General features: G+C 31.3%; 1 protein-coding gene across 1 annotated transcript; it reads right to left on the bottom strand.

Moving 5' to 3' along the window:
- Positions 1-439: 439 nt before the first annotated feature.
- On the bottom strand, positions 440-9,489 carry LOC124365917 (probable cytochrome P450 6a13). The gene is made up of 6 exons (XM_046822039.1): positions 9,263-9,489; positions 8,969-9,103; positions 7,311-7,517; positions 5,552-5,655; positions 3,375-3,525; positions 440-661 (listed from the first exon to the last, which is right to left on the bottom strand). The coding sequence occupies exons 2-6, from the start codon at positions 8,985-8,987 to the stop codon at positions 498-500; spliced, it is 645 nt and encodes a 214-aa protein (XP_046677995.1). The 5' UTR covers positions 8,988-9,103; positions 9,263-9,489; the 3' UTR covers positions 440-497.
- Between the last annotated feature and the right edge of the window lie 3,139 nt (positions 9,490-12,628).

Raw genomic sequence — 12,628 nt, 5'->3', positions numbered from 1 at the left:
ATTAACGATATTTTGGTTTGTTTTTTGTCCAGGAATACCTGAAAAGGTAGGTAGAGTGTTCTGGGGCACCCTGTATATATATATATATAACACTTTTAAACGGAGGTGTTTTGTGCTCTGAGGGTCATTTTCAGTGAAGTTATATAAAAAGTTCCAGTAAGTGCTACCATAAGTACGATTGGAATGGGCTGATTTTGTATTTTAAATCGACCTAATATCTCCGTACATTAAAAAGAACAAAATTACCTACGTGATGTATTACATATAACCGAACACCCACTCATGCTCATGTATATACAAAGATAATAGGTCTGCAACTAGTTACAATTATATTATCTTAATTCTTTTAGTTATATCACCTCTTTAAACTTACCAGCTAGTCCTTAGACTAAACTAATGTAGGGGATATTTCGTGCAGTGTTTCAAAGAAACAAACAGGTTTTACGCTTTAATAGTTTAATTATCTAAAAGTACATAAATACAACTCTATCACTTTGTTACAACTTCTGCAACCTAATCCAAATGGTAGTTTCAGGCATAGGAAAAAACATCACGGGACTTAGTTTTATGTTGTCTACAGTCTTGGGGGACTTGACCAGTCTGAAGTTGGATAACAAGTTCGCCATCAAAACCTTTATTTGACAGTTGGCAAACCTGTAACCTAAAAAATTCATATTTAGTTTATTTACTAATCGTAAATTGACTTGAAGATAAATATGTGCAATTTTACCAATAGCGTTACATAAAATAAATGTTTTATTTTGGTACCAAACTATCTTCCCCATATAATCATCAATTATTTAGGGAACAAAAAGTCTATTTGCTGTTTGGTTGGAACGTTTTCTAATAGCCACATCTTGGTTGACGTGGCTATACTGTAAGAGACATGAATGAGGTAATGATTACAGTTTACTCATCTTGAGTTGCCAGTATGCCCCGCCTACTAAGTGACGTTGTGAGTCTCTAGGATTGTGACCAGTTGGTGAGAAAAACTTGGAAAAGTCAAATTAGACTGTGTGTATTTGCAGAATTTCGACGCCTTTATTCACATACGATCTCTTTCGCTTTGCTCGTTTCCCTAAAAGAGTGACTCCTGGTATTGCAGAAGAGGTTGACGTCAAATGACCCACCGGAAATGTCAGTGGTGAAGAAGTTGAGTTGGCCTTGCTGATGCCCGCTTGTGAACCGGCCTGTCACCAAGTAACATCAGTGGTTAACGGCGCATCACGTCCTATAACGATGACATTTTTGTTTCTTAAAAGTTCCCAATGTCTTGGAAAAATAAAATTTGACCCGAAAATTTGTAACTCCAAGAGGAACTATATTTTATATATAAAATATATGGGTTGAATTTCAGCCACGCCTAGAAGCACTATAAATTTCTGTTTTAAAATTACAAATGTCCTAGATAGATGAAATATGAAACACAGAGAAAAAAAAACAATACGAAACAGGAAAAAAAACAAGATCAACCACCCATAAAATATGAAATGAAAATATGAAATTGAGTTGAATTCCTTGACGAACTGTGTTTTGTGTTTGTTACTCCTTTATGTCCTACAACGAAGAAATTTCTAATACACGTGCCTTATACTCCCAACAGACAAATAAAATATATGGCATGAATATCAGCCATGCCTAGAAGAATTAAATTTTTTATTTTAAAATTCCCAATGTCCTAGAGGGATACAATGTGACACACACGTTCCTCATCACTTAAATAAAGAATAATTTTCATGAAGATAAACACATACAGAGGTTAAAATAGGGTAGTAACCCTTAGAAAAACTATATGCTCGTTTTTCTAACTACTGATGTCCTAGAGAGATGTAATGAAAAAAACATGACGCATGACATAAATAGATAATGTAAATAAATTTCCTTAATATCAAACATCTACAGGGGTTGAAGTGGGGTTGCAACCCCTAGGAGAACTAATTTTGTATTTTAACTGCTCGATGTCCAACAAAGATGAAATTTGATGCACACTTGTACTATGATCTCAACAGACAAATACAAGATTTGTCATGAAGATCCACCCATAGGAATTTAAATGGGTTCCAAAGTAGGTTATAATGGTCGAAAGTAATCGCTTTATGACTAAAATATACTTTTCAGACCAAAAATATATATTTTGTTGATCGGAGCAACAATGAAGACGTTTCTAGGCACAGGACATTACTTAGACCGGGAGAAGATAACAAAGGCTGGAAGTAGACACACTGACTTAAAGTATGCCTCTCAAACTGAGATGTATATACTTTTTGATCGCGGAAGCAAGGAAAGGTCTACTACGGCAGGTGTGTAATACAATTGATCCAGATTAAAAATGCTTCTTTATACGCTAAATCTGATATAAGGGCCAGTTAATATTTTGTTTCGCTTTTGATCCTCTTAGCAATGAACACTGAAATAACACGTAGCATAAATATTTCTACTTTTGAATCCAAATTATTATAGAGCTATCCCATACACCATAATAGATTGCTACGAACTAAGTATTCCTCCACTATGACTTAAATATTCCAAGTAACGCTGAAATTGTCGAAGCTATTCATTCAAGTATTATGGAATTTTGTAGAAAAATTTGTGTATTGCATTGGTATTCATAAAAATTGTTTCACTTTCCGACTTCAGGTCCTCAAATATTGCTCTTTACTTAAATTTAAGTTATTCTGAATTCTACCGGGAGATTGGAATATCCAGTGATAATCACTCACTTTAAGGAGTATTTATTAAGCTATTATAAAGGATATCCCTATGAAATATCTGCTATTCAATACGAAAATAGGTGCAAAGCCGCGGTTGACTTCTATATTGACTATAGATATCTTAACATTTTAATTTTTCACATACATCAACCACGATTACAAGTAGATATAATATTGTCACATTGATTACGTAATTAGGCTACTAACAGCCTAGGAGTACAGAAAAGTAACCTATTAGTAATTTATGTCAAGTACATCTAAACAACCGTCTACTGCTAGTTCAACTTAAAAATTAAAAAGTATAGTGCATAAAATCACAAATTTGTAAAGTTATAAAGTTTCAAAAATTTGTATTTTAAATTAACCACTAACTACTACCTGATAAAAATACCAATTTTGTTTTAAAATAAAAACGTGTACGATACGAGTGTGGTTGTAGTTCTTACTTATAAAATAAAAAAAATAAAGTAAATAATAAATATAGCATGTCTTTGTCTGTGAAATTGGGAAACGTAGACAGTGATTAATCGTTCTTAAATTATTTACCAGTTATGAATTCATTAATATAATAAAATTTTATATTTAATACATATTTATACAACGAGTTATCTAGGTACGAACAACAAGAGCGTTCTATAAACAGACATTCAAGTAACTATTTACCAATACACAAGCGGGGGCCGCCTCCAAAAGACAGATAGGTCATGGGGTGCCTATTCTTGACATTTTCTGGCAGAAATCTGTCAGGATCGAACTTGTCAGGATCGGGGTAAATGTCAGGGTCTCTCTGGATTCCATACACTGGTATTATCACCTGAAACAAAGTAATCAAAAATCTTACTGGATTCATAGGATCTAGCACTACCATTCTTTAAGTCGCATACAGACAGAATTCTATTGTCCTTTTTATGAAACAAAACTATTGTTATCCTATCTTTATGAAAAAACAAAAATTGTGCAAAACCATATGGAAGTCATAAGTTATCGTTACAGTAATAAATCCTTTATATGATCCCTGCGCCGTACTTTTAAGACTATTAACCTATGGTTATTATTTTTCCTAGAAAAATTTCCATTTATCTAAAAATCCTGGCCCTTACACTCATATTTGGTTATGTTTTCTCTGATTTTAAATCCAGTTTTATATCCCCTCAGCATATACGAGTAGATCACGAAAAATATGTATTACAGTACTATGCCCAATATGTATACAAATGGCTACTTTGCAACAAAATCCATCTTTTAAATTCAGTACTGTACACTGAATATAACCTTCAAGCAGCCTCGCTACTGATACAATACTTCAAGAAACAAAATATAAAACTGTTTATATATATTTTTTATTGACTATTTTCCTCTCCCCTTCCGTAAATTTAAAACAAATAAGACTTCTGTAACGTATTTTAAGTAAATAAAAGCTGAAACTTTATATCTTTGATATCGAAATTATTGATTTTATTATTTTTCAGGTGGTTTGTTGTTTTCAAGACTTTTAGTTAAACATAAATCATCAATATCGGTTGAAGGAATAAAGTATATACATTTTTATTGATTAATAGGGAAACATTTAGTGAAAAGTATTTAAATTTTCTATTCAATAACTTTGCTTCTAATAAAAAATTTGCACGTTTCTGAAAACATTTTGTTGCAAGCTCCTCTTTATTAGTATTTATGTGCCTGTTATTTATACGAGCTAGTAGAAGGTAACCGCTGTTCGTAACGGAATAATAGAGCACAAACTATGTGTTTCGATGCTGCGTAAATTTCTGTAATTTCTTTGTTAGCACCTAAGAAGTAAGACCAACTTTGTGTAAAAGTTACAGGAATATAATTTTTGTGATTTTTAATATTTTATTGAAATTATAGTATATTTACGTGTTTAGACTGCAAAATTTAAAGCAAAAATGTCTTACTGAGCAGCAAGTAAGAGGAACTTGAGTACAAGATTTCTTCTAAGTGCGTTTTGTGGCTTTAAAAATCTCAGGATGAGTTAGGCAGTAGATTTTGTTTTTATATATAAAAAGATTATTGACATGTTTGTATCCCTCTTGTTTTATAACGTTGTTTAAATTTCTCCTTAGTCTCATAAGATCCCAAAAAGAATCTACAATATTTGAAAATAACAATATTTACATGTTATTTTTCATAATTTGTTTGGTTTTTAACACTCATTTAGTTCATAATTATAAGACGATTAAGGTATATAATCGGTTTTCAGTAGGAACATATTAAAAAAATGTATTGGTAAAAATTTAATATTACAGGCATAAGTGACAGCGTTATGCCACACCTAATGTTTATGCATTCCTTTTATGCATCCAATATTCCTAGTGATTTCGATGTTGATTACATTTACATAATCAATGGTCCCACGAAATTCTGATTTTATTAGGACACTACTCTTGCAAACATTAAATCGCAAAAATTTTCTGATAAATTTTTACTAAACATTTTTACGTCGCTAATTTTCTGGTATATTAAAACAGTTTACCGAAGTTTTACGTGAAATTTAAAAAGTATTTTGGGACTATTATGGTGTTAGACACATTAATAAAAAAACTGCTAATTATATATATATATATATATTCTAAAATTGTGTATATCAAGACACTAAATAAATTACTTCTTAACGTTTTACATTGTATACTTTATCTAATCTTATATACTGTAAGTTATTAAGGGTAATCTGTTTTAAATAACCTACATAATTGTATACGACTTCCTTAACGTAATAGTAATCGAAATATTGAAACCATCTTTTTGGAATAATGATGGGCTATTCGATGAAAAAGCTCACTATAGGTACAATATTGAGTATATTAATGATAAAATGGACTTACTTCTTGCCCTTTGCGGACTGGAAATGATCGACCACCGGCTTTTAGTACGCAGTCCTTGGTGCATTCTTTGCTCATAATGAAAAGTCCGTACTTGCGCAAAGTTTCTAAGAACAAAAAAATGTAATAAATTAATTATTGGTAATTAATATAATAAAAAAATCCTATTGTTTACACCTTTAGCGAGATAACTTTTACCATGCATGTGAAGTTCTTACGCTTTGAAGATACTGAAATGTTTCTTCATCGAAAGCCAGTTGATTTTTAGTTATTTTAATTAAGTACCAATAAATGTCCCTCTTTGGCACACTTGGAATTAATTTTATCATTTGAAAATATAACATTGTATTATTTTATGAAGCTTCCATTCAAGTCACATCACCGATCCTTCCACTGGCCAATGGTTCCCTATCAAAACTCTAGAAAGTTCAAGGTCATGCATGCAAACCTTGAGACAATTTTGCCTTACTGAAAACAAGCTGTGTGCACATCCACACATCACACTTTCACGCAAGTTAAAAAAGTTTCAACACAGTTTTTCAAAAGTTATAAATGGTAAGGGTGTGATTCCAGTGCATCAAATTATCTGGTCTCTTTCTCAAAAACAGGGACTACCTAAAGCAGATATCTCCTGCGGAATGTACATACCTAAAAGTTTTCCTCTAAGAGTGAACGTTACGAGGTCTATAAAAAGTTTAACCGCACAAGAAAGCTTTGTAAATCCACTGAAACAACTTCAGGAAATATTTAGGTCATATACGAAGGAAATCATCTCAGCGCAGCCTCCATTGCAAAATCTGTTCTTGTTCCAGATAACGGTGGTACACCCAAGAAGGCTTCCGGTTAAGAATCCGTGAAGTATCTTGCAGGATTCTTTGTTGTTAAAAACCTTGTGATCCAAACCACTAGACCAAGTTTCTTCAAGCTTTTGAAACAATTCTGCGTATGTGTTTAAAGGAAATTAACTTGGAAACAATGGAAATACCAAGATCCTGTACAATACGTTTCTTCACAATCTTACAGCCTCAAATCTTAAAAAAAAATAAAGGAACAACCACAATAATGCTGAGGTTCAGGGTCTTGTGATTTATTTCAGCCTTTCCTACAGAAGAGTTAATGATTGAAAAAATAAATCGTCTGCAACTCCCACAAGGAGTAGAAAAACTTTAACATAATAAACGTCAAGTTGGATGTTGCAATTCAAGATAGATTGCCATTGATTTGTAAAACAGTGAACCCGAACTGGAGCCTTGTGGCACTCCTGAACTGGTAATAAAACTCTCAAATTGCGCTTCATCAAAGAGTACTTTTTGTGTTGTTTCCATAATTTAGCATTTCTTGTACATAGCCTGAGTAATAAAATATTTAGTTTAGTTTATATGTACTATGACTAAGTTGAGATGTACCTATTTTCTTTTGGAAATACAGTGGACATTGAAAATTATGTAAGGACAAAATTTGTTTAAATTAATTATAGACCTTAACGTAAGTATCGTGATAGAATTTTGCAAAACTATGAATGCTAACGGACTTTTACGTATAAGCTCTATTCCCATACTTAGTGTTTGAATTAGTTGTAAATAAAAAAGTATCATGTTCAAAAATTCACATGAGCTCTATGTATATTTTTTTCTGACAGAAAATTTTTGTGTGTAATAGTGCAAAATATGTGAAAACTCTTTCGTAAATTATGAGGATATGAAGGTCGGAAAATATACAAATTACAATTAGTACGAAGTTTTCAGGAAATACAACTCTGTACCTTGGATAACGCGATCAAGTAGAGATAGTGAAGAAATGGACTCAAAGCTGAAGGACTCCATGGCCAGAACCTCTTCTCTCACAGCCTCCTGGATGTCTGGGTTCACTGTCAACTCATATATAAGAAAGTTGGCTACCACCGATGAGGTTTCAGATCCATCGGTGAAGAACGTTAAGCTATGGGCAATCACATCTTCGATGGTGAATCCTGCAACAAGATATTAAAAAAAATAATTAAGAATAGATTGATTTGGCTGTAAATATTTATTTTGTATTTTTACTACAACGTATACTACAACATTTTTGTAACAATTACGAGTCGGTTTCGATGATTATTTTGTTATTATATGTTATAATGGTTGTATTATAAAAATCTTAAACACAAGGAAACATCCTCAACTTCTTATTTTAGCTGATTGTTCTTTTCTTCTTGAGATATAAAATCCTTGAAATAAAACAATGCACATAACACAGCAACGTGACCTTAATAAGATTTTACCGAGAATCATATGTGACTATTACGTATGATCAGGGTTTGTCAAAATTTTTAATAAAATTTACGGTTTTTTTTTTAAAGGTTTGAGTAAAGAAAGTACCATAAAAAACATTTTTTGTTTAAAACCACAATATAAATCGATCATTTATAATAACCCATCTAATTATTTTCCCTCTCTAATTGAGATGGAGAGTGGTTTTAGTAAAACAATGCCATATTAAATAAAAAACATGCTTTGTTGTTGTGGTCCGCGAAAAATTAACCAAATCGAAATCAAGCAATTGAATTGAATTATCTCAAGAAGATACACTATATTTAGGGGCTTAGGGGCTTGCTGCTGGGGGGCCTGTCAGGGTGACAGGCGGTGCTGCTTGTTGTGGTCAAGTGGCCAACCGGTGTGTTAGAGTGATTGAATGTTTCTTGCTTCTTGCTCTTCATTTTGAATTATCTTGTATTCATTTAAATATGTAAGTATTCATTTAAATATATAGATTTTTACTTTAAGATAATTTAATTTTGCATAGGTTAAGTGTTTTTGTTTTTTTTTCTATTAAAGAAAAATTTAATAATTTACCAAAACTGCATTAAACTATTGTAAATTTTCTGCATACAATATGGCGTTGAGTGGTAGAGAGGGCTTAAAATAGCCCTAACTCCACCTCTTTAATAAAGGCATTTTTAATTTAATTTAATTTCATATACTCGTATTTAAAATTCGAACTACACGTAGGAAATGAGCCTGCTAGTTTTATTTTAACAAAGGTATACACTTTTAATAACAACACTGTTTAGATTTGATTTGGCACGAACCTGAGTTTAACAAAAGTAGTGTGTAATTATAGAAGTGACTTACTCATATAAAGGGACATAATGAATTAAATTTATAGCGATATTAATCATGTATGTCTCTAACAAGAAACTTAATGTAGAATATATAAAAAGTATGTACAATTTCCTGGAAGAAATACTAATATTAGCTGACACACATGCAATTATGAAAACAAAATATGCAATACAAATTTAGTTCTAATAAGAGCGTGAGGTATAAAAAACCGTAATCTATATTATAATATGTAAAACAAGTTTTTCACTAAGTTTTTATTAAATAACTTAGTTTACATTCAACCCTTGAGCTTTTATACAGCATTACGAACTATTCTTACCAGCATTCTCGTTTTTCATGTTTAGAAAATATTGAATAAAATCATCTGGCACTTTATCAGGATTTTTCTTCCTGTACTCTGCCGTTTGCTTGATTGTGTTGGCAAAAAAAGTCTAATACATCATTCGGGAACAGTCTGAAATTAAAGCGGTTATTGGTTTTAGCTAAATTAAAATATGAAATCCAAATAATTAGTGAAAGCTATCTATGAATAATAATTAGCTTTAACATTCATGTTATTCAGCCTTAACAATGTTCATATAAATCACACAAGAACATTAACCCTCATATTTACCCTCTTCCAAGCAATTTGTTGACAAAGGGGAGAAAGAATGCCACAAACATTATCACAGGATTGTAAAATGAGCCCGCCCAAAGTTTTTGGCCTTGTTGGTAGAATTCTGCGTTTGGATCGTAGAATACGTTGCCATCTAGACCGAACACACATTTGGCTATGATCTCTGACGTAAACATGCTTATCGCTTTATGAATCTGAAATCATACATGAATTCTTTCACATCATATAATAATGGCATTAATATTTATTTAAGACGTAGATTAATAATCCGTGACAGTGTTAATTTAATTAAGTTTTATTTCTAAAAAATTGATTTATTACAATAAATTCCACTTTATAGTATGAATTGTTTGTCAACCCTTACTAGATAATTCTTTGGGGGGGGGGGGGGGTGGGGGGGGGGGGGGGTGGGGGGGGGGGGGGGTGGGGGGGGGGGGGGGTGGGGGGGGGGGGGGGTGGGGGGGGGGGGGGGTGGGGTATTATAGTTGGATATGACTCTAGCCAATCATTGCTGTTCCATAACTGATACTGAGCAAGCAATAAATAGTTTATGTGTAATAGGCTTTTTTTATGTGTATTTTGCCTGTATATATTGTCTCAAGCGGTTCGTTTAATACTTCCAGCTGGATATCATTATTAGTGTAATGTTGGTGAATACTCCAGTTTTGCCTCACCTTAATTACTGCAATGTGATGATCAGTGACAAGATGTTTGATCATTTTAATAAAATGTAGCATAGCATGGAATTTTAACTTCATATCTGATATCAGTGGATGATCCTCAAGTGGGGGAGCCTCTCTACTCGCTATTCCTGTCCACTGATCATAATTTTCAATAGGTTGTTCACTGTTCAAGTTTGCTATTTATTCAATTCAATTCACTTCAAAGCAGCTTTATTCATTTAGTATTTACAAGATTGGTGTCAGGATTTAATTTAATGTCCCTACTATATAAAAAAAGAAATAAATAAATAAAAACAAGAATACATACAGAAAATACTAGATTTATCACAGGAAATATAGAAAGTTTAAAATACAATTATTACACTTAAAAGGTTACAATTAAAACAGCTTTTGGAAATTTATTACAACAAAAGATTCATTAAAGGAATATACAGCTTTATTGATGAGAAACTTTTTGAATTTTATTTTAAATTTATTGAATGTAACCTATAACCTCTGACTTGATTTCAATAGGAAAATTGTTATAAAATGTTGATCCAATATGCTTTGGTTTCTTTTTAAAAATTTATAAGGTATGAGGGCTTTATTGCTACATTTATTACCATTTCTTACGAAATGGTTGTGATTATCTCCTACCAATTCCAGTTCCTGAAGTTTGCTTTTAATTTACAAAATAGTTAAAAAATATACATCCCATAAACTAATATTTTCTTTTTTAAAGTATTCCTTAACGGATGTTCTATCATGAAGATTAAAAATCATTCTAATGGCTTTTTTCTGAATTTTTAGAATAGAATTTAGATTATTTACAGCAGTATCACTGTAAAGTGAGATTCCAAAAGATATTATTGAATGAATATACACAAAATAAATAACCTTTAATGTTTCTTTTTTGCACAGGTTTATCAGTCTAATTACTGCATATAAACTTGATGAAATTTTGGAAAGTTATTTTTCTACATTAATGTTCCAATTAAAAGTTTTGTCTATTTGTAAACCCAAAATTTTAATACTCATTATTTATTTTATTACAAATTGTGATTATAGGGTGAAATTTGAAAATGCGAGTTTGAAAATTAATTAAATTAGTTTTATAGAACTTACTTCCAACAATATCAGGAGTCATGCTCACTTTGGGTGATGGTCAAGGACTGGTTGCGGACTGTATAGGAGTGGTGTATGTGAATGATTGAATAAGTGAGGTTTTACATTGTTACAACTTGATTTGATTGAAATACAAACAAAATTTCTGTAACTATGTCACTATAAGCCATATCTTAAATTGTCGTGTCAGGAAGGAACTAACATCACAGTGCACAAATAACCATAGTATGAACTATTGAGTACTCTTGTCCACAAGTGGCCGAAAGAAAATCCTCGTAGTTGAAATGAGACCTAAAGTATTCAATGAATGATAAAACCCATTGGCTTAATTAATTTTGAAATAGAATAGAATATGATTTATTTTTGAAAATATTACAATAACACATTATATACAATGGTATACACAATGTAATAAATCAATAAAGTAACCTAAACAACCAAATGTATACACAATGTACAAACCTAATGAGCAAACTTAAATAAAAATTTAACATTCTTGTAAATAAAATTAAAACAAAAACACTCGTAAATTAAAAGAAATATTTTCAAAAATAACTAGGGCCTCTAGAGGCAAGTGCCTGTGGAGAGGTTCCTTTTATAACAAAAATCTTTTTCAACTCAAAGAAAATTTCAACAAAACTTTGATTTTTTTATAAGCTTTTAAAAAAACTTTTGATTAAAAGTGTGCTGCTGCAGTTACAAAGCAAATTAAAATCCACTTAAATAAATTCAAACTAAAATTTACTGTTACCTTCTTTAATTAACTAGGAATCTATGCAGAGAAGAAAATCTAATTTATCAAAACTCAATAACCACTTCTTTAATGTTTTTGAAAATAACTTTATATTCTCACAACTAATAATTGAAGAAATTATACTAAACATTTTAGGTCCCAAAAAACAATAACTATTTGAAAAAAATGCTAAGTTAGGCTTTGGAACTGGTATTGGTTCTTGCTTTCTTAATTTGTTTTTGTAACTATTTTTTAATTCTGGTAAATTGCCACTTATGACATAAAATATTTTTAAAACTTTATAAACAAACATATATTTAAGGGGAAGAATATTTAAATCAACAAAAAGAGGAAAAGATTTCTCCATTCTTCGTTTCCGTTTAATCAACCTTATGAATTTCTTTTGTTGAGTTAGAAGTGGCTTTAGATTTGTTTCATAGGCTCCACCCCAACAAAATATTCCATAGTCAAGCCTACTATTGACCAAAGAGAACTACAGCATTCTTAACACTTCTTCGGTTCATATGTATTGTAAAAAATAAAAAAATCTTAAAATATTGTTTAGTTTGTTTGCGTTTTAAAATTTCAATATGTGTCTTCCAGTTGATTTCTCTATCTAGCACGACTCCTAAATATTTTAAATTTTCGCACTGGGATACTACAGCACAGTTCTGTTGGCACTGAATGTTACTACACAAACAATTGACACATCAATACAAAATTGAATTACTACAAATTTGCTGATCTGTTTTTAAACTAAAATTGATGTACTTAGTTTTCTCTGGGCTTAATAACATGTTATTTTTTGAAAACCACCACTGCAGTGCTTTAAGATCTGAATTC

The sequence above is a fragment of the Homalodisca vitripennis genome, chromosome 7 (assembly GCF_021130785.1).
Source record: "Homalodisca vitripennis isolate AUS2020 chromosome 7, UT_GWSS_2.1, whole genome shotgun sequence".
NCBI classification, from domain to species: domain Eukaryota; kingdom Metazoa; phylum Arthropoda; class Insecta; order Hemiptera; family Cicadellidae; genus Homalodisca; species Homalodisca vitripennis.
This window is presented reverse-complemented; position numbering and strand designations above follow the sequence as displayed.

What these genes read in the sequence shown, in the direction of transcription:
- LOC124365917 (XM_046822039.1), bottom strand. An exon ending in ACTTGATCGCGTTATCCAAG is followed by an intron (nt 5,656 to 7,310) that starts GTACAGAGTTGT and finishes TTTTGTTCTTAG; the next exon opens with AAACTTTGCGCAAGTACGGA. An exon ending in CGGCCCCCGCTTGTGTATTG is followed by an intron (nt 662 to 3,374) that starts GTAAATAGTTAC and finishes TGAATTTTTTAG; the next exon opens with GTTACAGGTTTGCCAACTGT.